The sequence below is a fragment of the Mytilus californianus genome, unplaced genomic scaffold (genome assembly GCF_021869535.1).
Source record: "Mytilus californianus isolate M0D057914Y unplaced genomic scaffold, xbMytCali1.0.p SCAF_15, whole genome shotgun sequence".
Taxonomy (NCBI): Eukaryota; Metazoa; Mollusca; class Bivalvia; order Mytilida; family Mytilidae; genus Mytilus; species Mytilus californianus.
The window spans coordinates 30,710,239-30,735,597 of NW_026262637.1; the positions used below are offsets into that span (position 1 = coordinate 30,710,239).

General features: G+C 31.6%; 1 protein-coding gene across 1 annotated transcript; it reads right to left on the reverse strand.

Annotated features, from left to right (window-relative positions):
• Nucleotides 1–9,015: 9,015 nt before the first annotated feature.
• On the reverse strand, nucleotides 9,016–25,359 carry LOC127725853 (serine-rich adhesin for platelets-like). Its single transcript, XM_052233175.1, has 8 exons — nucleotides 25,304–25,359; nucleotides 23,824–23,973; nucleotides 22,798–22,935; nucleotides 20,055–20,249; nucleotides 16,086–17,335; nucleotides 15,326–15,393; nucleotides 14,312–14,377; nucleotides 9,016–13,356 (listed from the first exon to the last, which is right to left on the reverse strand). Exons 1-8 carry the CDS (start codon nucleotides 25,332–25,334, stop codon nucleotides 9,087–9,089), a joined length of 6,168 nt encoding a protein of 2,055 aa, XP_052089135.1. The 5' UTR covers nucleotides 25,335–25,359; the 3' UTR covers nucleotides 9,016–9,086.

Sequence of the window (25,359 nt, forward strand, 5' to 3'; positions counted from 1 at the left end):
CATAGACTTATATTTCTTCCAAAGATAACTTTTCCAATGTACAGTTACCGTTTTTTGTATTGCTTGCTAGTATTATTGGAGATTTTTTATCTAGTGATGATGCTTTTTATATGAAGCTTATATTTGAGAAGGTAGAAGAGTTGAATAATCCATATCTGATATTCTGAAGCATTTTGGTCTGAAATGTCAGGTCTTGCATATGTGTTGTTCTCAACTTTATTGCAATGCTCAATTGACAGCTATGTAAGATTGAATATGCTTTTATCATATGATTTTTTTCAGTCATTAAGAGTATATGACAAATGTATTGTGTATATTAAATCATTGCAAGCAAGGTATACATATCTTTAAGACAGGGTTCACCGGACATTGTTTCATGGTTCACTGACCAACATTGTTTTTTCCTGATAAGGTGTAATACCACCATTGATTTTCCCCTATTAGTCTTTGTTAAATTTGCACTTTTCAAAAAATTGTGCAGAATTTATCTTTGTTTCAAATAAAGAAATACTTGGCATGAGTAAAGATTTATCCTGTCCAGTACTATAGAAAAAATTTCACATAACATTTCATTGCATATAAGAAAATAACCATCACTGGAAGTTAACCAATCAAATTTTCCCCCTTTTTTAACCTGTGTACAAGCTTTAGTAACCATGTAACCTCAAGTTTCCAAAATATTCTATAGAAACTCCAAATAAAGAAATAATGGTGCTTTGAAATACCCAAGATATATGTTTATGACTCAGAAATGTTTTACTGCAATGAAATGTAGGATCAATTACCTACAACTGTCAAATTCAAGGGAATATTTTTTTTCTACCTATTTTCGTATGCAACCGGATGTGACGTACTATGATTTGGTGGTATTACACCTAAAGAAGACTTTTTTGTTAAATAAACTGAATGTTACTTTTTTCCTTTGTAATACTGGTTATTTCAAGCATTCCTGTCAAGTTTTGTCATAATCAGTTCAATAGTTTGAGAAAAATCTAGTATAATGTAAGACGACATCTACAGCGATTCGAGCAAAATTTCTTCGAAAAATCCAAACCAAGCCGCATCATGATAGAATATAGTGTGGACCAATAAATGATCAAATATTTATCTCATCTGCCTACAAACAGTTGAATATGATACAAAAGATGACTTTAGGATGATAAATACTACTAATGGACCTCTTTGTCTTCCTTATAAGATCTCTTTTGGTCCATTTATACCTCTCATTTCCTCAAAATTTCTACTTTTTAGGCCAATAAATAAAAATTTTGGGGTAACTTTCACTCATTTATGATAGAAATGTTATTATAAATGATTAATTGAAGTATTCAAGCTGAATGAACTATCCGTATAAAAGTTTACAGTCTCCAAGGAGGTTTCAATAAGTCCTTACGTAAAACTTAAATTTACGCCGCGTTCCAGAGAGGGACATAAAAAACTTCTTTTTTGGTGAATAATTTGTTGTTACTGCTTTAAAAGTAATTTCATTTACTTAAAACTATATATTTATTAAAGTATTTCTTAGGGAAAATTTTCTAGTATAGCAGAATATAAGAAATAAGGAGAAAAAGCTCCCCAAAATTCTAAGTATGGCTTGTTCTGTCAACTAATATTCATGGTAAAGTCCTATTTCAAGGAAATTTTCTCATAAAATGTATTTTGGAGACTCAATCCACTCAGAATATTTCATTATTTGTAATATTTCACTTAAATAGCAAGAAATTTTAACACATGAGAGTACTCACAAGGTCAAAGGTGCATGTACAGCTTCCCATAAAGAAGACTTTTTTGTTAAATAAACTGAATGTTACTTTTTTCCTTTGTAATACTGGTTATTTCAAGCATTCCTGTCAAGTTTTGTCATAATCAGTTCAATAGTTTGAGAAAAATCTAGTATAATGTAAGATGACATCTACAGCGATTCGAGCAAAATTTCTTCGAAAAATCCAAACCAAGCCGCATCATGATAGAATATAGTGTGGACCAATAAATGATCAAATATTTATCTCATCTGCCTACAAACAGTTGAATATGATACAAAAGATGACTTTAGGATGATAAATACTACTAATGGACCTCTTTGTCTTCCTTATAAGATCTCTTTTGGTCCATTTATACCTCTCATTTCCTCAAAATTTCTACTTTTTAGGCCAATAAATAAAAATTTTGGGGCAACTTTCACTCATTTATGATAGAAATGTTATCATAAATGATTAATTGAAGTATTCAAGCTGAATGAACTATCCGTATAAAAGTTTACAGTCTCCAAGGAGGTTTCAATAAGTCCGTACGTAAAACTTAAATTTACGCCGCGTTCCAGAGAGGGACATAAAAAACTTCTTTTTTGGTGAATAATTTGTTGTTACTGCTTTAAAAGTAATTTCATTTACTTAAAACTATATATTTATTAAAGTATTTCTTAGGGAAAATTTTCTAGTATAGCAGAATATAAGAAATAAGGAGAAAAAGCTCCCCAAAATTCTAAGTATGGCTTGTTCTGTCAACTAATATTCATGGTAAAGTCCTATTTCAAGGAAATTTTCTCATAAAATGTATTTTGGAGACTCAATCCACTCAGAATATTTCATTATTTGTAATATTTCACTTAAATAGCAAGAAATTTTAACACATGAGAGTACTCACAAGGTCAAAGGTGCATGTACAGCTTCCCATAAAGAAGACTTTTTTGTTAAATAAACTGAATGTTACTTTTTTCCTTTGTAATACTGGTTATTTCAAGCATTCCTGTCAAGTTTTGTCATAATCAGTTCAATAGTTTGAGAAAAATCTAGTATAATGTAAGACGACATCTACAGCGATTCGAGCAAAATTTCTTCGAAAAATCCAAACCAAGCCGCATCATGATAGAATATAGTGTGGACCAATAAATGATCAAATATTTATCTCATCTGCCTACAAACAGTTGAATATGATACAAAAGATGACTTTAGGATGATAAATACTACTAATGGACCTCTTTGTCTTCCTTATAAGATCTCTTTTGGTCCATTTATACCTCTCATTTCCTCAAAATTTCTACTTTTTAGGCCAATAATTAAAAATTTTGGGGCAACTTTCACTCATTTATGATAGAAATGTTATTATAAATGATTAATTGAAGTATTCAAGCTGAATGAACTATCCGTATAAAAGTTTACAGTCTCCAAGGAGGTTTCAATAAGTCCTTACGTAAAACTTAAATTTACGCCGCGTTCCAGAGAGGGACATAAAAAACTTCTTTTTTGGTGAATAATTTGTTGTTACTGCTTTAAAAGTAATTTCATTTACTTAAAACTATATATTTATTAAAGTATTTCTTAGGGAAAATTTTCTAGTATAGCAGAATATAAGAAATAAGGAGAAAAAGCTCCCCAAAATTCTAAGTATGGCTTGTTCTGTCAACTAATATTCATGGTAAAGTCCTATTTCAAGGAAATTTTCTCATAAAATGTATTTTGGAGACTCAATCCACTCAGAATATTTCATTATTTGTAATATTTCACTTAAATAGCAAGAAATTTTAACACATGAGAGTACTCACAAGGTCAAAGGTGCATGTACAGCTTCCCATATTAGGTGTAATACCACCATTGATTTTCCCCTATTAGTCTTTGTTAAATTTGCACTTTTCAAAAAATTGTGCAGAATTTATCTTTGTTTCAAATAAAGAAATACTTGGCATGAGTAAAGATTTATCCTGTCCAGTACTATAGAAAAAATTTCACATAACATTTCATTGCATATAAGAAAATAACCATCACTGGAAGTTAACCAATCAAATTTTCCCCCTTTTTTAACCTGTGTACAAGCTTTAGTAACCATGTAACCTCAAGTTTCCAAAATATTCTATAGAAACTCCAAATAAAGAAATAATGGTGCTTTGAAATACCCAAGATATATGTTTATGACTCAGAAATGTTTTACTGCAATGAAATGTAGGATCAATTACCTACAACTGTCAAATTCAAGGGAATATTTTTTTTCTACCTATTTTCGTATGCAACCGGATGTGACGTACTATGATTTGGTGGTATTACACCATAAGGTCCCTTTATCAGATGCTCTTGACCTCATTTTCGTGGTTCAGGGATTGCTACAAAAACTAGTTTTTCATCGTGATTTATGTGGTAAAATCATGTTAGGATTATTAACAATAAATCATCTATATTCAGTGTATAAATTTATGTACAAAATATGTACATGTCCATCTGATGACCTTGACCTCATTTTTTTTTGGTTCATTGGACAATGTTTTCTTGATTTTGTCTGTTTCTGAGATACTATAAACAGCAGTATTTGGTGTATGGAATGTTGTATGTCTGTCCAACAGGGTTCCTTATCATGGTTCATCAATATGAAGTGTTTGATGGATGGCTGGCTGTTTAACATCCATTGGCAAATTAAATACAAATCAGGGTGAGAACATAATTATATGAAATATAAACCCTGCTTTGAACTAGACAGACATGCTGAGCCGAATATATAACACACTAGTTCACAAGGTATCAGTCCACAGGAAGACATGCTGCCTTACCTGGACAACTTATTTGGGGGACAGTCTTTGCTCTCAATCCTAAATGCTGCATGCTTAGTGAAGAAGCAGCGAATATTAATTTCAAGTCTAGTTTTACTGGGTCGGGGACATGACCAGAGGAGTCAATTGTTGATTGTATTACTACCCGTTACTGTAATAGGTCAACTACATATATCTACAGTATAAATGATACTCTTTAGTTCACATAATTGGATCAGGTTCTCGGTTTTTGTCTCTTGTTAAAGATAGATGGAGCTTATGGTGACCTCTAGATGTCATTGGTTTTGTGTCTGGTTGACACTAATAAATTAATATTCACAAACATAAATTTCAATTAAATCTGAATTTGTATTTGTTGTATAGAATTCAGTTATTTTTTATCACGTTGGCTTGAAAATCTATGGCACAATATGCCATGTTTACAGGAAAAAAACACCACAAGAGGAATTCTTTCAAATACCTAAAATACCACCTTGGAATGACTAATCAGTGAATGGAACCATCGAAAAACTATTGTTAGATACCCTAATATTCATACGGACATGTACACCTTACACTGATTGAAGTTGACCTTTTTCTTGTGGTAAAATATCTTCTCTAAACTTGCTCAACTGATTTTTCTTTGGGGAAAAGAATGAAGTTCCTGACAATTGGTGTACAACATCGAGTGGCAAATAATTCATGCATATCAAGAAATTAATATTAATGTGACATGAATATGAACCCTGCTTTGAACCCTGTGTCATTTGGTCTCTTGTGGAGAGTTGTCTCATTGGCAATCATACCACATCTTCTTTTTTATATTTGTACTAGACGTCAGGATTTTCAGTGCTAGTTCACAAGGTAATGCCAATGGTCAGCCTTACACTAACACCTTATTTGAACTTCAAGCTGACGGGTCTTTGCTCTTACTCCTAAATGCTAAATGTTTTACAGATATGCAGAAAATACCAATTTTCAAATCCTTGGTTTGACCAGCACAGAAATCAAACCCAAATTTTCTGCATAATGGAAATGCATACATGCGACCAAAATGAAAATACTGTAAATACAAAGATTTTTGCAATGTTTTCATTAATTCTAAAAGAGTGATGGGTTTTGCATATAAAACCTCAAATTTTAAATTTTAAATGAATTATTTTTAAGGACAATTTCCACCATGCAGAATGCAACATCTGGTGCATTGGCTATGTAGGACATATGAAGCTTCAGAACAAAGCAGGTCCCTAAAAATAACATTTTATCCAGAAACTCGCATCCAAAAGTCACAGAATCTGTGACAATAAAAACTGAGAAGTGTTTAAGAAAAGGGAGCACTAGGACCGTTTGCCTTTGAATGAAGGAGATTGATAACTGTTCTGCACCTTCCATGTTATATAGGATTTAGAACAAAGAATATTCAAAAAAGAAAGTCTCATACATAGGTGTTCTGGATGGTAATTGTGCCAATGAAATTGCAATTTTTTGTCCTGTGTTCAACAACAAATGCATGAAAAAATTTCTAAGTTTACAGTATATCAAAGTACCACTATTCTTCATCTTCTTGACTGCATTCTTCTACGTAAAACTGATTTCATTTCAGTTCATTCAGAAATTGTCCAATATATACTTGTGACTAATGTGGTTTGGGAGCAACTAAAATGACTATAACTTGTAACAAAAATATTTTTTTAATTCAACTAACAAATATATGTACATTAAAATACAGCAAAACTATCAGATTTTTGTAAAAAAAAAAGTACAATGTAGCACTATTTACCAACAAGAAATATCTTATTGTATTCATTATCATTTGTGTTTTGGACGGACTTAAAAAATATATTGATTTGTGAAATACTGTTTTAGAAAAATTAAAAAAACAATGCACAATTTTACCTGAGAAAAATTATCATGATATTATTGTTTAAGTAAAGGACTTCAGTGCAAGACAATCTTAAAGCTTACCAACAATAACAAATACATAAACACAATTATATAAGTTTTAATGGAATTTAAAAAAAAATTATGACTTCTGAGCATTTTCAAGAAAATAGCACCATGAAAATAAATTATTTTGATGTATATAAAACAAATATAAATCAACAAAACACATATATAATGTAACTTGCACAATAATTTTTGTTATAATAACCAATATCCATGTTAAAGCATACACTGAAAATTTGCATTTCCTTTGCCATTTATGACATGAAAAATTGTGCAAAAAATTATCTAGCACATCATTTAAACTGATAAAGTTGTATTTTTCACAGAGGTCAGATTGCAGTTTTTACCATTAATGATTGTCCAATTGCCTTAACATGTGGATATTTTTTTTAGACATCTATACTAAACTATACTAAAATTATGAAGTCAAATTTAACCATGACTGAGGGGGCTTGCAAAAATAAAATCCAAATTCTGGAACTTGAAATTGTTGTACATGTATAAGCATTACGAAAACTGCATCAGTTCAGCATTAAAGTCAAAATAAGATGGCTCTGCAGTTTACACTTGGAAAAAATTGGGCAAGTATGTTTCCCCCTTTGGCAAGTTAATCAAAATTAAGGGTTACCCTGTAATACCACCTCTGATCATTGGTCTTAACATAACAATAAATTGGAAAAATATAAGAGAGGTTAAAATCTGGAAATGTATAACCTTCAGTCATTGAAAGGATTATAAACTGACTTTTTTTTTTTTTAAAACCCTAAAAAAAAAAAAATCCTTTTTGAAAAATTGTTACCCAAGCATCAAGACGAAAGAATCCAAATATAAATATTAAAATGTCATCAGGATAAACATGATCAACAATTAACAAAATTATAGTACATAGTGGTTACATAAATGAAAAATTGACATTTATAACCATGATAACTGCAAATGTTCGGTCATGTAAAACAATTCCTTTAACATTGATTACAGGCCATGTAATACTATTTAAATGATTCTCAGACACACCAACATATTTTAAATCAACATGTGTCTGCAGTGATGATGGATTGTTTGCTATCTGTCATCAATTATTAATAAATAATGCCAACCATAATTGACTGTAATTTTCATTTTATTCAGGTGGTTATAGATCTAGGGATGAATTCTATTTTTTACTCGTAAGCAACAGCTGCAGTACAGAAACTTTTAATTTATCTGAACTCGGATGAATTTGAAATTACTAACAGAAAATGCAAAAACAGCATTCTATGAAATTTTCAACATATTAAAACAGGTGACAGATTTTAATATTGTGGAGTCTGAGAACCAAATACTTTGCTAACAAGAGGCTCCCAAGAGCCTGAATCGTTCACCTGTAATTTTTTGCCTAAATCTTTCATCAATGATTATTTTTGCTTTTCAATATATATTAATGAGTGGCTTAAAAATGCCATTTAAATGTTCTTTGTATCTGTCATATTTTCTTCAAAAGCAAAAAACTGAATTTTACCCCTATGTTCCATTTTAGCCATAGTGGCTATGTTTCTTGACATACAAGGAAATAAAATACAAAATTTACACTAGATACTCTGAAACTCATTCAGCCCAAGTTTAGCAAACTAGATGAACAAATTGTGAAAAAATGTCTTTAAAGGACAATAACTCCTTAAGGGGTCAATTGACAATTTTGGTCGTATAAACTTATTTGTAGATCTTACTTTGCTGAACATTTTTGCTGTTTACCTTTCTCTATAATAATATTCATGATAATAACCGAAAACTGCAAAATTTCCTTAAAATCAATAATTCAGGGGCAATAACCTAAAAATCAGATACCAGATTTGGCTGATGATTTTAGGGCAGGTAGACCTTGGCCTATTGAATACTTTAACTTCTTGTCTGATTTGCTCTAAATGCTTTAGCTTTTGAGATATGTCAAAAACTGTATTTTACCCTATGTTCTATTTTTAACCATGGCGGCCATGTTTTCTGAGGAAACATTAATTAGAACACAAACTTTATTCTAGATAACGTAAGAATCATTCAGCTTAAGTTTGGTTTAATTTGGTACAGTAGTTTCAGAGAAGAAGATTTTTTAAAGTTACAAAACATGATAAACAAATTGTGTAAAATTGTCCTTAAAGGGCAATAACTCCTTAAAGGGTCAATTGACAATTTTGGTCATATAAACTTATTTGTAGATCTTACTTTGCTGAACATTTTTGCTGTTCACATTTTATCTTTAACTATAATAATATTCAAGATAATAACCGAAACTGCAAAATTTCCTTAGAATTACCAATTAAGTGGCAGCAACCCAACAAAGGGTTGTTAGATTCATCTGAAAATTTCAGGGCTGATAGAACTTGACCTAATGAACATTTTTACCTCATGTCAGATTTGCTCTAAATGCTTTAGTTTTTGAGATATAAGTCTTTATTCTAGATACCCTAAGGATCATTCAGCTTACGTTTGATTGGAATTGGTTCAGTTGTTTCAGAGAAGATGTTTGAAATAGTTTACACAGACAGACGACGACGGATGCCAAGTGATGGCTAAAAATGACCAAAATATCACCCTGAGTTCTAACCCCCAATAGTGCTGTCTGCACTTTATATATACAATGTATTTTACATATCTACCACTTATATTTAGCATTGCTCCTCCTTTTCCTTTTCTGTTTCTGCTTTTGGGAATTAGTTGCACCTTTACTGGTACCTTGAGCCTGATGATGACTTCCTTCCTTGGTAGAATCAGAAGCTTTTTTAGAAGTATCTTCTGATAAATCTGGTTTTTGTTCTGCTGGCTTACCTGTTGTGTTAGTGTGCATCACCTGTTCTGAAGAACATTTTCTTTTATCACTACTACTTTCTAATGCTTTACTGGGAATATCTTCACTCTTTGGAAGCGGGGTTTCCTTTTTACTAGTAGATCCTTCTGTCTCTTTATGATTTACAGACTTAGCACCGCTAACTTTGTCACTCAATTTGGAATAATGTTCCTCTTTTTTCTCTATTTTTTGCCTTGAATCAGAGGACTTGTACTTAGTGTCTATAATTTTTGGTTTACCAGTAGTAATGTAATCCTTTTCTTTATCTATCTTTTTTTCAATTCCTCCTCCCATTTCTGATTTTCTCATGTCACTGCTTTTATAATTGCTTCCATGTTTATCAGATTCTAGACCTCTTGCTTGTTTTCTCTCATGAGTAAATTTATCAGTTGTTTTTCCATTATGTTCCTTTACATAGTGACTTTCTTTGTAAGAATGTGATTTGTATGACGAGGTATTGGTCTGCTGAAATCTATCAGGGGTATTGTAATTCTGCTTTCTGTATGGTGCTCTGGGGGTATTCCCATAAGATCCTCTTCCTCTATTACTTTTATCGTGACTTTCTGAATATGAATGATATTGGCCATACTGTCGAGGTGACCCATAAGAATGATCATACCATCCATGTACTGGCTGTTTACAACTATCATGGCGACTGTTACCATAGCGACCAGGTGTTGTTGTACCATGCCAGTTTCTTTCTTTATATGAAGATTTATTTGGAGTTTCATATGACCTTGAGTAAGATTTTGGTTGTTGTATTCTTGAACCAACTGTCTTTCTTTGAGACTTTGAATTTGAACGACTTCCACCATCTGATTTCACAGACAAATTTTCTAAAGAATCTGCTTCACTTAAATTTCCATCTTTTGACAGAAATTCACATGATCTCACCATTGTTGGACTCAAACTTCCAATTATACCCAATGGAGATCTTCTTACCTGTTCTCCAATTTCATCTGAATTTGTAGGTATATTACTATAATCAGAATTTACTCCTTTATCATCAGTACAAATTTTCTCTTTGGCTGCCATTTCTGTGATCAAATCTTTCAAACCTTTTTCAATGGTTTTAATATCAGTCTGAATAACCTTAGACTGAATGTTCTCAGTTGATATACTCGTACTGTCTGTTGTAGGTTTTGCCTCCGCTCCTTCAGTCTTGGTATTGTCAATCAAGGCTGTGTCTGCTCCTTTTTCAATGTCATCTTGAACTGTTTTGGTCAAATCTGCTATAGTTTTTGTGTCATCTTCCACTGTTTTAGTGATATCCTTCAATGTGTTTTTGACATCTGCCATTGTTTCAATAACATCTGCAATTGTTTTGTGCTCGTGTTGTACTGTTTTTACATTGCCCGTTTCTATGGTTTTGTCATCTTTAGTCTTCAAAGTTTCATTTGTTACTTTCTTAGTAATGTCTTCTATTGTTATTCTGTCATCTTCCACAGTTTTTGTGATGTCCATCAATGTTTTTCTTACACCTTCTATTGTTTTTATTACATCTGATGTATCTTTGTTCTCATCTGTTCTATTGGTATTGTCCAGCATCGACTTTGTGTGACCTATTGATTTTTGTGTAATGTCTTTTGTTAAAGTGTCTTCTGCAACTGCTGCTTTGGTGTCGTCTGCTGCCTTGCTGATTGCAACTTTAGTCTTAGTGTCTGCCACTTTATCTGATTTAGGTTCTATGCTCTCGGACTGCATTTTATAATCAGCCTGTAATATCAGAGTGTCCTGGCAGGTAACAATACTCGACTCATCTGTCTCTATAGTTTTTGCCATACCTTTTACCAAGCTTTCTAATTTTTCCTGAGTGTTTTCACCTCTTGTTTCTTGTACTAATGAGAAAATACTGTCTGTAAGTGTTAATGGCAAAGATTTTTCCTCAATGGATTCTTTTTCATCTGCAGTCTTGTCTTTTTCATCAATCTTTTCTGATCCATTAGCTGGCATTTCCACTGGAATTTCATTTTCAACTTCTTTTGCAAGCATTTCTACCTGCTTTTGTACTTCTGATTCACTTACATCATTGACAAGTGTAATAACACTTTGAGTTAGTGTAGAACTTGTTTCAAATGTCTCTGATTGTGTTGTTACAGATGTCAACTTTTCTGTTTCTTCTAATTTCTGGTCTGATGCACCATCTTCTAATTTTTGCAGATTTTGTTTAGTTTCAAATAGTTTTAAATCCTTTTCACCATTCTCCATGCCTTCTGCAGTGATATTGCTTTCTTCACTCTGAATAAGACCTAAAGCTGCTGTATATTTCTGTTTATCATTCTCCTGTCCTTTTGGTTCCTTGCTTACTTTGCTTTCTTTGTTATGATCAAGTGTATCAGAGGTCTCTGTTTTGATACCAGTATTGGATTTCTCACTCTCATGTAATTTTGTTTTTACAACAAATCTTTCTCCTTCAATTTGAACATCAACTTCTGATATGATTGTAATTGTCTCCCTTTTCATGTCAGTTTGTTTTGCTTCGGTCATTCTTTCCCTCTCTTTAATCTCTCTATCATGGCCTTCTCCCTGATGATCAAGTAGTTTAGTTTCATTCTCTGAATGTGTTTTATCTTGTTTTTCTGTGATGGGGTTTCCATTATCATCAAATTTCTTTGTTATTTCAGTTTCAACTAAAGCTAACAAAGAGGTCAATGCACCACTGACTTCGTTCTTGACATCAATATCACTTTCATCTGGTTTTATGTCATCCTTTTCAGTTTTGTTCTCTTTAAATTTCCCAGCAGATTTTACAGCCTCAGAATAATTCAGCAAAGTTCCTACTTTAGATGATACTCTCAAATTCCCATCACAAATCATTTGGTCCTGTCTTCTCTGTGTAATGTCTCCCTCTTTTGTAGCCGATTCATTTTCAGGCTCTGTGGGAAATTTTTCTGATTCGAACTCAAGTTTACTCACTTCTGAGGAGTCTTTTCTAACATCTGTACTATTATTCAGAATCTGATCATGTTCAGGCATAACTTCTGCATCATTATTCTGATTTTTACCATGTTCAGCTATAACTTCTGCATCATTATTCTGATTTTTACCATGTTCAGGCATAACATCTGCATTATTATTCTGATTTTTACCATATTCAGCTATAACTTCTGCATCATTATTTTGATTTTTACCATGTTCAGCTATAACTTCTGCATCATTATTCTGATTTTTACCATGTTCAGTCATAACTTCTGCATCATTATTCTGATTTTTACCATGTTCAGCTATAACTTCTGCATCATTATTCTGATTTTTACCATGTTCAGTCATAACATCTGCATCATTATTCTGATTTTTACCATGTTCAGCTATAACTTCTGCATCATTATTCTGATTTTTACCATGTTCAGCTATAACTTCTGCATCAGTTATATTTGTTGAAATGATTTGCTGAGATTCTTCATTTGTCTGAATGTCCTTTATAGATTCCTTCACCAACATTTTTGTCTTACCACCAACATTTTCTCTAACAATAGTAAGGTTTGGATTTGTTTCCAGTCTAACATCAGTATATTTAAGTCTAGATGATCTTGATTTATCTGCAGCATTTTCTCTAACAACTGTTAAATTAGGGTTAGTTTCTAATCTGACATCTGAGTATTTCATTTTTGCTGACTTGTCAGTTTTCTCCTTTTGATCTTTTGACCTTGATCCAGCATTCTCTCTTACAACAGTTAAATTAGGGTTTGTTTCTAATCTGACATCTGAGTATTTCATTTTTGATGACCTGTCAGTTTTCTCCTTTTGATCTTGTGACCTTGATCCAGCATTTTCTCTAACAACCATTAAATTTGGATTTGTTTCCAATCTTACATCACTATATTTCATTCGAGATGATCTTGAACTATCTAATGACCTTTGACTGCTGTCTGCATTCTTATTATCAGATTTCATGTCTGATTCCTGTTTCATGTTTTCAGGCAATACTTGACCAGTTTCAACATTTGCCACCTTTTCAATAGATGTTTTACTTCCTACGTTTTCACGCACAACTTGTAAAGATGGATCTGTTTCTAATCTTACATCTCTACACATTCCACCAGCAGGTCTGTCATACTCTGAATAGCCACCTTTTCTTCTGAAAAAAAAAACACAACACAACCATGACAACTCTACTTATGAAGAAAAAGGATTATAAATTAAATTTTTCATTATTCAAAGCTGTTATTCAGTGTATGTAAGATACATATAATGCATCCACATGTGATATAAATTATATGTGAATTTAGAGTGTATTCATTCTACTTTTGTGTGTATGTAAAAAAAATATCAATTTATTCCGGGAATCCAATTTGTTATAATCCCAATCTTGATTTCATTCTATTGAATGCATGATTTCAAGACCAAAACATATTAAAAATTTACAACTTAATCAATTTATTTTACTGTATCAAAGGAAACAAGAGTGCACACACTGAAATGTCAAGCCTGCTTTACTGTCCATAATTGAATTTATGTTGTAAGTCATAGAGAAAAAGGTATTAAATTAACATACTCAATGATCCTACAGTCTTTGTAGAGGAGGATAAGGTCAGATGAACCCTGTCAGACCGACATGTATGCCTTACAATCAGTCCATATACTAAATATAGTTAACCTATTGTTATAGTATATGAGAAACAGACCTAACCAAGAAACTAAACATCAACCAATGATCTATGAAAATGAGGTCATGGTCTGATGAAACATGGTAGTCGGACATGTTCACCTTACATTCTGATAAAAGGTTTTGAACATGAATCCTGTTCTATATAATGAAACTAAGGATAGACAAAATATTACATGTAGGTAGAGCAAACATAAAAAAAAGCGATTTTTTTTTTAATTTTGACTTACAGGACTTATAAGTTTTTTGATGACCTCACAAACCCTGATTTATAATATTAAAGTTTTATTTCAACTATGTTAATAATAATAATCAGTCATAAAATGTTCTATGTGCTTTTTTCATTGTTGAAGACCATACCATGACAACAGGGGACTATTCTTGTAAATAATAATTTTCTCTCTTGCTTATTACTCAGTGTTCTTACTTTTCTTGTTTCTTCTTTCTCCAGTCTGACTTTTTCTCCCTTTTTCCTTCCAATGATGGCAAATTCCTATAAAAACAAACAAAATGTATAAGATATTTACTATTGACTCAATAATATCTCTCACTTCTATGCAATAAGACAACCATCTACAAAGACACAAAGACAAGGATGATAACAACATCAGGTCACTGTACATACTTCAACAATGAGCAAAACCCATATTATTTAATTAGATAAAGATGTGCTCACTTTAAACGTTCCTAACTACCTATTTGAATGACTAAACTATGCTATACATAAAACATGTTTAAACTTTATATTAGATTCAACACAATAAAAAAAACTAGCCGAAATGTCTGTCTGAGAGACTGAAACAAGTAATCATTGGCAAGAATGACAACTTTTGTGAAATGTTTATCATGTTCATACAAATACATCATCATTATTCTGAATTATTTAAATGGCTGTCAGGTGTTTTGTGTTTCTGTAAGCATTACAGCCTTCCTCTTTAAACATGTTTAATACTGAAAACATTTATAATGGTGTTGTGTATTTGATTATGTGAAATTTGTATATTTTGTCTAATCCCTTATTGATATTATTGTAACTTGTATCAGCCTCTTTTTAAAAAATGTTTTTCGAAATACAAAGGATTTTCTATGCCAGGAATAGATTACCTTATCTGTATTATTCAAAACCTTTTGGAATTTTGGGTCCTCAATGCTCTTCAACTTCGTAATTTATTTGGTCTCTTTAACTTTTTTGATTTGAGCGTCATTGATGATTCTTTTGTAGACTAAACGCAAGTCTGTTGTAAAAAATTATAATCTTGGTATCTGTGATGAGTTTATTTGTACATACAACTAATAGTAAAGGACGTAATTTTGCAGCTCTTAATATTTTATTTCTTTGGTACTTTACTTAGTTCCTCCAAAATAAGTGAAATATATTACAATGGATACATTTTGTCAACAAGGCTTCATTTTTTACACCCTAATACACTAAGTGACTTACTCTTCAATCCAATCTTGAGTGAAAATAAGTTCTGCATTGTAGCGAGCTTGTTTTATCCAATAATCAAACTGAAATAAACAAAAATAATTTTCTTAAGCTGAAAAAAATGATACGAACATATATAACCCTTTTGAGGCTTTTATCTGTTATTCATGTTATTTGTTAATCATAACATTTAAATTTCAAATTACAGTACAGATATTGTAATTACTATAGAACCTTGCATTGTATCCGGCTTACTTTTGTTTAGTTTCATTGTTAATCACCTCATGTTTCCTTTTTTTGTATTACATTTCTCATAATTCTACTTATAAAGTACATTTGATTGATCCACTCTACAATTACCTCTTGCTAAGTGACTCTTCCTGACTATTGCAAAATCTCCAATATGGATTTTCTATGAAGGAAGTGGAAAAATTGAGCCTCCTAGTAAAAATTTTGCAAGTTTCCAATTTTACACTCAGATTATCTTATATATTTTGAACTATTTCAAAAGTCTTTTTATTACGGGAAAATATAAATACAAGATGTGGTATAATTGCTGATGAGCATGATGAGACAACTCTCCATCAGAGACCAAATGATGCAGACGGTTAGCAAACTGTAGGCCACTGCAGCTAATTTGAAAGTTGTCTATAATATATATTTGTCTGCTTAAAATCACTCCTATCTTTTTATATTTATTTATCTCTTTCTATAAGCATTAATTTATACTGACTGGTCAAATAAGCCGAATAAGCTATTATATTTGTCTACTTACCTTTCTATCTGCCGCCATTCTGTATTGTTCAATAACAGCTTCATTAATGTCCGTCTGCTTCATGTCCTTCAGAAATCCCAGTTCAAACATAAGCTTTTTAGCATCCACAATTATTCCTTTAGCTGTCTTTCTCTGAACAAACTCTAGAAAATTTTTAGGTTCAGTTTCATACTTTTCCTCCTTCTTTCCCTCTCTTGTTTCAGATGTTGAAGCACAGATTTCATCTTTTTCTTTTCTTGGTCTTTCTGACGGTGAGATAGAGCCTTTATTTCTTTTGCTTGGAATCACATATTTCTGCTTAGGTTTGCTTGTGTTTACATCTGTTTGCTCAGCTTTTGATTGTTCTCTTTTTTCATCCCTCTTTGAACTTGTTTCTGCCTCTTTTTCCTCTTTATTTGTATTATCTGTTTTTACATCTGTGCTATTTTCTGTGGCAAGAATTTTCTTTTCCACTTCATTAGATACTACATTACTTTCCTGTTGCAAGCCAGAACTATTTTCTTTTCCCGTAATATCCACATTAGCATCTTCTTTAGATTTGGTATCTTTTTTAGCTACAGATTTTTCAGGCGTTTTACTTTTTCTTCTCTTATCCTTCCATCTTTCCAGTTTTTCTAATTTTTTACTCAGTTTATTTCCTCCTTGACCTTTTGACACTGGCATTTTAGGAACAACATACTTTGCATCAGCATCAACATTATAGTTCACATTTTCAATCATGGATTCTGTTTTTAGAACTACAGAGGATTGAATTTTTTCTTCAGTATTGTCACGATTAGTTCTTGACATACTATCATGTTCAGATTGCTGTTTTGAACTATTTGCACCAAATGTAATGACATCTTTTGTGTTTGAGTTTTTATCAGAGCTGCTTTTTGATTGTTCATCAACTGTTTCAAAGTTTTCCAGTTCCCCTAAAACACTCTTAAATTCTGAGTGCACATTGTTCTTGCTTTCTCGCAATCCAAAAACTTCATTTTGATCAATATGCACAAAGCTTGTAGTCAAGCGTCTACTTTCACTTTCTGTTGGCATGTCAATATCAAGAAACGCACTAGCATTCATATTGTTCCAGTTTTTGTCATTTAATGATGTCATACCTTCAGAAGCTTCCTCTATTCTAATAAAACTATCTGTTGATAATTGGACTTTGCCCTCTGAATTATCTGGCAGGGACTGAAATTCTTTGGACAATCTATCTTTACGTTCTGATGTGGTTTCTATGACAACACAGTCTTTGTATACATGTTCTGAAATGAATACTATAATATATCAAATGTCAATTTGAGTCTTTAGGGATTACATAAATTTAATCGAATCAAATCTTACTTTTTAACATAGATATGACACTATTATAAACCATCATGGAATATATATATATCTGTATGATTATACAAGAAGTTTCACAGAAGTTTTGTTCACAAATCAACACGGAAAGCAAGCAGGCCATTACTATGTATTACTTACTTTGCAAATTTAAATAATAATGGTTAGATCAAATCAAGAGGAAATGGCTCCAAAGTCATCAACTTGAGTGTTACTCATTGCATTTACATCTATACTACTAAAGGAAGAGACCGATTTCATTGAGCTGCAACTCCTCTGAAACCATACATAGTCGGAAATATTTGTGATATGACGTATAAATGCAGTGTTTTGTACTTCCTAAATTTGTCTTTGAAACAATTTTTTTTCCACAGAAAACACCAATTTTTGAGAAAATATCCAAATTCAGAGACCTTTATCGATCCGTGTCTTATACGCTTTCGTGCATGCTCAGTCGACATACTGCCCGCGAAATCTTACTAAAATAACAAGGTCATGAACTTCGTACAGGGATTAATATTACTAAATTTGATCTTTGTCAAATGAATTTTCCGGTTGTAGTAAGAAAACCAGGACGGGTTCAAACAGAAAGATTTTTATAGCAGAGAAAACTATGCACCTTATAATCAGCATGACTTTATCAGATGACAATACGAATGCTAAAATCCAGGCTTAAAATAAGGCGTAGGTACTTTAATTTAGTCACGGATCCGCGATGTCGCGGGTGTTTTCTAGTGTATTATAAAAATAAAATGAGGTATGATTGCCAATGAGACAAGAAGTACCCATCAGAATTCAGATTTTCACTATGTTACCAAGAAATGCTGATTTTATGTGTTTTTGTTTTAGAATAGAAAAATAAAGGGTATGTGGGTAGCCATCCATGACACAAAATCAGTACATGCACAGCAAAAAAACAAACTAGAGGCTCTAGAGCCTGTGTCGCTCACCTTGGTCTATGCACATATCAAACAAAGGATACTCTCCAACATTGTAGACGAGAATAGACTTCATGACAAAAATCACTATTTTGTTGATCTTGTATTACTGATTTTTTAGTCTGTTTAGTTTCTCTCTATCTTCTTTAGTTTTTGCTCAAAACACACAAGTGGGTAAAAAAAATCCTCATTTAAGGGCAATCACTCCTATGAAGAGTGACAGTCTACTAACTATATCGACAAAATTTGACTTTTTAATAGATCTTGCCTTTGTGATCATTTTTGTGATTTAAAGTGTCTATTTATCTATTATAATTTAAATCATATAAGGCATAACGGAAAAAAGTTGTTTCTCTCTAAATATCATAGTTTTCATGATAATAGGCAAAAATGAAAACATTTTTTTTTTTTTTTACATACTTTACTGAAAACTTTCACATTTGTTAGTTGGATACAAAAGTACTGGTACCTTATCCCGGCCTCGTTAAACATTAGATTGTATATTTAGATAGAAAATAGTTAGTAATTGTTAGTATTCTAAATTATAAAATATATACACTATATTATTATGTATCCATTATTTCCATATTGTTCAATAAAGAGAGAATTTTATTTCATAAAGAAAGAAAAGAGAGAAGAGAAAATAATAAATAAATAAAAAAAAAAAAAAAAAAAATTAAAAAAAAAAAATAAAACTAGAAAAAAAATCACTGAAATTTGGATTTGAATGAAAAAAAATGGCAAAATTTGTCATTTATGGGCAATAACTCCTATAAGAATTTTGTCTAACAGTTTTGACATATATGGACAATTGGTAGAGCTCATTATTCTGAACATTTTTGCTCCTTTCAGATTTTCTCTATTTATAACAGTTCAAAAAAATATAGAAAATACTTGCATTTTACACCTATGTTCTATTTTTAGACATGTCGGCCATGTTGGTTGGTAGGCGGGGTCATCGGACACATTTTTTAAACTAGATACCCTAATGATGATTGTGGCCAAGTTTGGTTAAATTTGTCTTAGTAGTTTCAGAGAAGATTTTTGTAAAAGATTACAAAAATTTGCAAAAAACTGTTAAAAAATTGACTGTAAAGGGCAATAACTCCTTAAGGGGTCAATTGACCATTTTAGTCATGTTGACTTATTTGTAGATCTTACTTTGCTGTACATTATTGCTGTTTACAGTTTATCTCAATCTTTGATAATATTCAAGATAATAACCAAAAACCGCAAAATTTCCTTAAAATTACCAATTCAGGGGCAGCAACCCAACTACGGGTTCTCTGATTTGTCAGGGCAGATAGATCTTAACCTGATGAACATTTTTACCCTGTCAGATTTGCTTTAAATGCTTTGGTTTCAGAGATATAAGCCAAAATCTACATTTTACCCCTATGTTCTATTTCTAGCCATGTCGGCCATGTTGGGTTGGCAAGCCAGGTCATCAGACACATTTTTAAACTAGATACCCTAATGATGATTGTGGCCAACGGAAGCCAAGTGATGAGAAAAGCTCACTTGGACCTTTATAAAAATATAAAGCATGAATTGTTTTTATAATTGCGGGACAATTTGGACATCAAAATTAGGAAAACCAGGGGATTCTAAAAGAAAAACAAAACGAAATCAGGAAAACAATGGTTGGTGGAAATTTTGCCCCAGGAACAATAATATTATAGATATTAACATGAATAAAGAGTACCTTTAGTTGTAGAGGTGTCCACACTTTCCCATATTGATGCTGACATTGCAGGTCCATCTACAAGCACTGGTTGGTCTGGACTTGGTGGATTCACAACACATTCAGGACTAGCTGATTCTCCACTTGTTTTGCTTTGTGTCAGTTTTATATATCCATCAGATTTATCTGTTTCCACTACCGTTGGATTCTTCTCACCTGTAAAAAGAGATTATGACCAGATTTACTTCTGTGCAAATACTATTTGGTCCATACTTTATCTGCTGAACTCCTGCAGTTTCCAGGTACAATGTAGAATGTTTATATTGGCAAAATATTTGTATGCACATTGTCATGAGAATTTTGCTTACCAATAATGAATGTACCAGCCTACCAACTTATAAGCTAGATCTAGCTAGCAAATGAAGGAAAAATCCAAACCAAAAAAGATGGTTTGAAATTTGATTTCCAGATGAAAAATACAATGGTGGAAGCCAAACATCAATAAATATCTGAATAAATAGTTTTCATTGAAAATAAAAGAATACTTGGTGTTTTATTTTTTCTCTGTCAGCCAGTTTCTATCATTCTGTATTGAATTTCCCACCATTTTCATTTTGTGTATTGATTTTTCACAGTCACATGGTTTGCATATATAAATATACATAACTTAGATCTAAAATCCAGAAATGAAAAGGAGATGACACTGTACAAAATACAATAAAGTGTAAAACGGTATTTAGCTGAATCTGTGTAATTATAGTTTATCACACTATATATCTTACTAATCAGATGCATATTTCATGGCTAAAATAATCAATATAAGGGTGGTCGAAACATCTCAGATAAAGAAAATAAATGGTATTGATTGACAAGCCAAAATAATCAATTGATTACCCCTTAATAAGTGACAAACAGTTGTTTTCACTAATGGACTATAGGTGTGAATAAATATGAGACAGGTGCAAAGTAGACAGTAAAGTGTTGTTCATGATCATGAATTAGTTAATTAACGTCCCTCCATTTCCTTTATCATTTTAATTATCACAATAAGAACTAGAGGCTCTAAAGAGACCATGTTGTTCACCTAGGTCAATGTGCATCTTCAATAATGGACGCTCTACAACATTTTTGACAGTAAAATTCATGACTAAAATCTATTTTTTGTTGATCTAATATTGCTTATTATTTATGTTTTTATGTTTATACAGTTTGTCTCTATAACTTCTATAGTTTCTGCCCAAAACACAAAAAAGGGTAAATAAATCATTTTAAGGGCAATAACTCTTATAAGAAGATGACTGACAATTTCATGTATGCTGACCTATTTGCAGATCTTGTTTTGCTGGTTATTTTTGCTTTTTAAAGTTTCTATATATCTATGATAGTTTTCAAGATAGAAGGCAAACATGCTAAAAAATGTCATTTAAGTGCAATAGCTCCTACAAAGAGCTGACCAACAAAATATCAACTTATTTGCAAATCTTGCCTTGCAGATCATTTTAGCTATTTAAAGTTCCAAGCTATTCTATATACTTGCAAAATAATAGGCAAAAACAAAAAAAAATTGTAAAAATTGTCGTTTAAAGACAAAAACCACTGTAAGGAGTCAACTTAAGATTTCATATCATTCATACATGTTGACTTATTTGTAGATCTTGTCTAGCTGGTCTTTTTAGCATTTTAAACTTCTATCTATCTAATAATAAAGATAATTGGCAAAAATGCAAAAATTGGTAAAAATTGGCATTCAAGGACAATAACTCCAACAAGAAGTGAACTGACTGTTTTTCGGGCATGTTAACTTAGATGTAGATCTGTTCATTCTAAACAATTATACTGCTGTCAGCTTTCTCTATCTAAAGGGGTTTTCAAGATATTAGACAAAACTTGCATTTTACCTCTACAATCTAAATTTACCCATGTTGGCAATGTTTGTTGGCAGGTGGGGTAATTGGACATAATTTTTAAACTAGACACCCTCATAATGATTATGGCCAAGTTTGGTTAAATTTGGCCAAGAAGTTTCAGGAGAGAAGTTTTTTGTACAAGTTAATGGACTAGTACAATGACAGACACCAAGTGATTGGAAAAGCTCACTGGCCCAAAGATGCTGATAAAGCTCATACATGAAGAATTTAATTAAATGGTTAAATCTATGTATTTAAGGAATGACTAATATTTTTTTTTGTCTATGAAGAAATAACAACAAAAATGTGGCAACACTGAATAACCTGTGTAGCAGGTTTTTTAAAAGTGTGCACCACATTTTTGAGGTTATTTCGAATAGACAGAAAAATATTAGTCATTCCATATTACATGTATTATTTAATTCTAAATTCCATTTTTAAGGAGTAAATCATGAAAAAACATTGATGACATTACTGTCACATGACAAAATTATGTCTATGAGCTGATAGACAAAAAACTTTCAGCCAATCAGAAGACGTGTTACATAAAAAAAAAACATTTACTTGTTCTTGCAAGGCAATCAACAAAATCCTGTTAATTCCTTAGAATTAAATCTACCTTACTTCTTTGCATTGGAATATTTTGTTTAGTTCTTACTAGCACTGTAACAAGTGGGACAGACATTGAAGTTCACCTGATCTAAGAAGTCAAAACTTTTTTTTTAAGGATTACCTTTTTTGACTGTTGTTACAAATTGAAAAAAACACTTTATCATTAAAATCCTGTTCTATGACAAACCTTAGAATACAAAATTTCATAATAAACATAAAAAAGTATGCAAACATTTAATACATACTATTACTACTTTCTTGTAGGTTAGCTGATGGTGGTTTTATTTCCACATTTATCCATGCTGACTTTTCTGAGTCAGGACTGGAATCTACAGAGTTATTTCCCTTGGAAGCTCCTTCTCCAGTTTTAACATTTGAAAAATCTGCAATTAACAAAGTTATTAACAGATCATCAACAAATACAATGTCAAATGCTAAGCCAAACAATAATCTCCAATGTTTTATTTGGAGCTTCTCATTTATATCATTAAATATCAATTTTAACATTCCTGCTATCCATGCAAATCATAATTTCATTTGATCAAATAAAATAATGTACAGTAATGACATATCAATATGAAAATGAGAAGATAAGGTATGATTGCCGACGATACAAATCTCCACCCGAGACCAAAACATATAGGTTAGCAACTATAGGTCACTGTACTTATCATTAAGGACTAAACTTAAAGACGTCTGGGTTCAACATTAAATTTTTACCAAACTTGCCCCTTAAAACAAATGTCAATGACATTTCTCGTCCAAAAAATTGAACTTCTTTTCTAAATTTCTTTGACTCAGAAATAAAAAAATATGGAAGAATACTGGCATCAGAATAAGAAAACTAGTCTATAAAAAAAGTGCTACTTGTATCTTTTCTTGTTTACAAATCAAAGATTTATACACCCTTCATCATCTCTACAGATGCTATCACCATTAATATTGTTGGATATATATTTTTTTTTAATTGTTAGAAATGTGTATCTTTCAATTTTCAATATTTTATATAATCTGTTAATGAGATTCTGTATTTCTATTCAGTTGAAGATTATTTTTACTTGTCTTATAGGGCAAGTGCACTGATGTTTTTGATTGCTACTTTAACTCCATATTGGCAATCAGACAGCCATTCATGTCGAACCCAGGATTAGAACTTTTATGACCTAGTAGAGTATCATCACTAATTTGTTCTTTGTTTCAATATTAATACTATACCTCCTCTTACTAAGATGACCTACTCTGGTTAATTAAAAGACCTGAATTTTTCTTACCAAATGGAGGTTCATCACTTCTTCGTCTTTTTGCTTCTGGACTAGATCTTTTCTTCCCTTTTGATCTAGTAAAATGTTTATGTGGGCTAGTATCTTCAAATGAATGCCTTCTATCTTTTGAAGAACTTTCATCTGGTTTCTTTTCATACCCTAGAAAAAGTTATGGTATATTTCTATATATTGAAGGTCCTTCCAAATTAATTCTACATTTAATATTAACCACTTTTGTAGGATAAAGATTAACCACAAAATATGTCAATAAAACAAGGATATAGATGTTGAAAAACTTGGACAATAGGGTTCAGCAAGGTTTGCTGGTCTTAATATATTGCCGATTTCAAACATTTCAAGCAAATTTAAAAGTTTCAAAGAGCGAGCATCCTTATCATACATTATTTGCAATAACTTCAAAACTACTCTGAATTGTCCAACTACATCATTAGATACAATTTTAAAATTAACTCTAAGATGATTAAGGTCTTCCTGTTCTTTGGTTTTATCCCCATTCTGAATCACCATTAGTGAAGTCAAAGTTACATGATGATCAATTAATGACATGTTAAGTCCTAGACAAATTGGATGCTGAACCTGGTAAATCCCATAACGTATTATTTGACCAATTAAATGTGTTTTGTCTCTCATCATTGAGAGAAAAGCTTTTGCAGTCCTATATCTTAAGACATCATAAAGAGTTGTCTAAAATATACATTTACTGATTGTGACATATTCCCTATTATTACCCTTGTCACTGAAACAGGATCAACTAGGCAGGTAGTGCTTGCAGTAGAGGAGATACCTACTCTGTTCATGCACCCTGTTTTGAGCAGTTTGGAGAGTTTCAAATCTTGGTTGGTAAATTTCTAATTGCCATAAATTGGATTTATTAGTATGGACAATTAGTACACCACTTATCTAAAAGAGATATTCTTCTATTTTTCTGGAATCATCAGTTATACAAATGCATTATTAGCAACCATTTATGTCTACAAATTGTAATTAAACCACTTTTGGAACAAACTCCATTCAGACAGAAAAATGGACAGGATATTAGACTATTTTCATAATACCGACTTTTGAATCCAGATTATATAATTTTTCAACAGGTTACCTACTGTATGGTAGGACATCCTGGTACTCTGTCAAGAGCAACCAAAAGAAGTAAAATCAAACATATAATTAGTGCAATTTGGGGGAAAGTTAACTGTTTTCTAATGATTTTGTCTTGTATAGAAAACATAAAGCAATTAATTTTCCCCCAAAATTGTACTGATTGTAAGCTTGATTTTACTACTTTAAGTTCTCTTACTTGACCAAGTACCAGGATGTCCTACTGCAGAAAAGGTAACCTGTCGAAAAAATATCAACTCCAGGGTAATATGAAAAAAGTCTATTGTAAACATAACAATTGTAAACATAACAATAATAAATGAAAATCTATTTTCCTTGCAATATAAAATATTCCTTTGGTCAATCTACTTACCAAATACTTTGGACATTAATCTGCCAAACATACTGAAGTTGTTCTATACTTCTCTG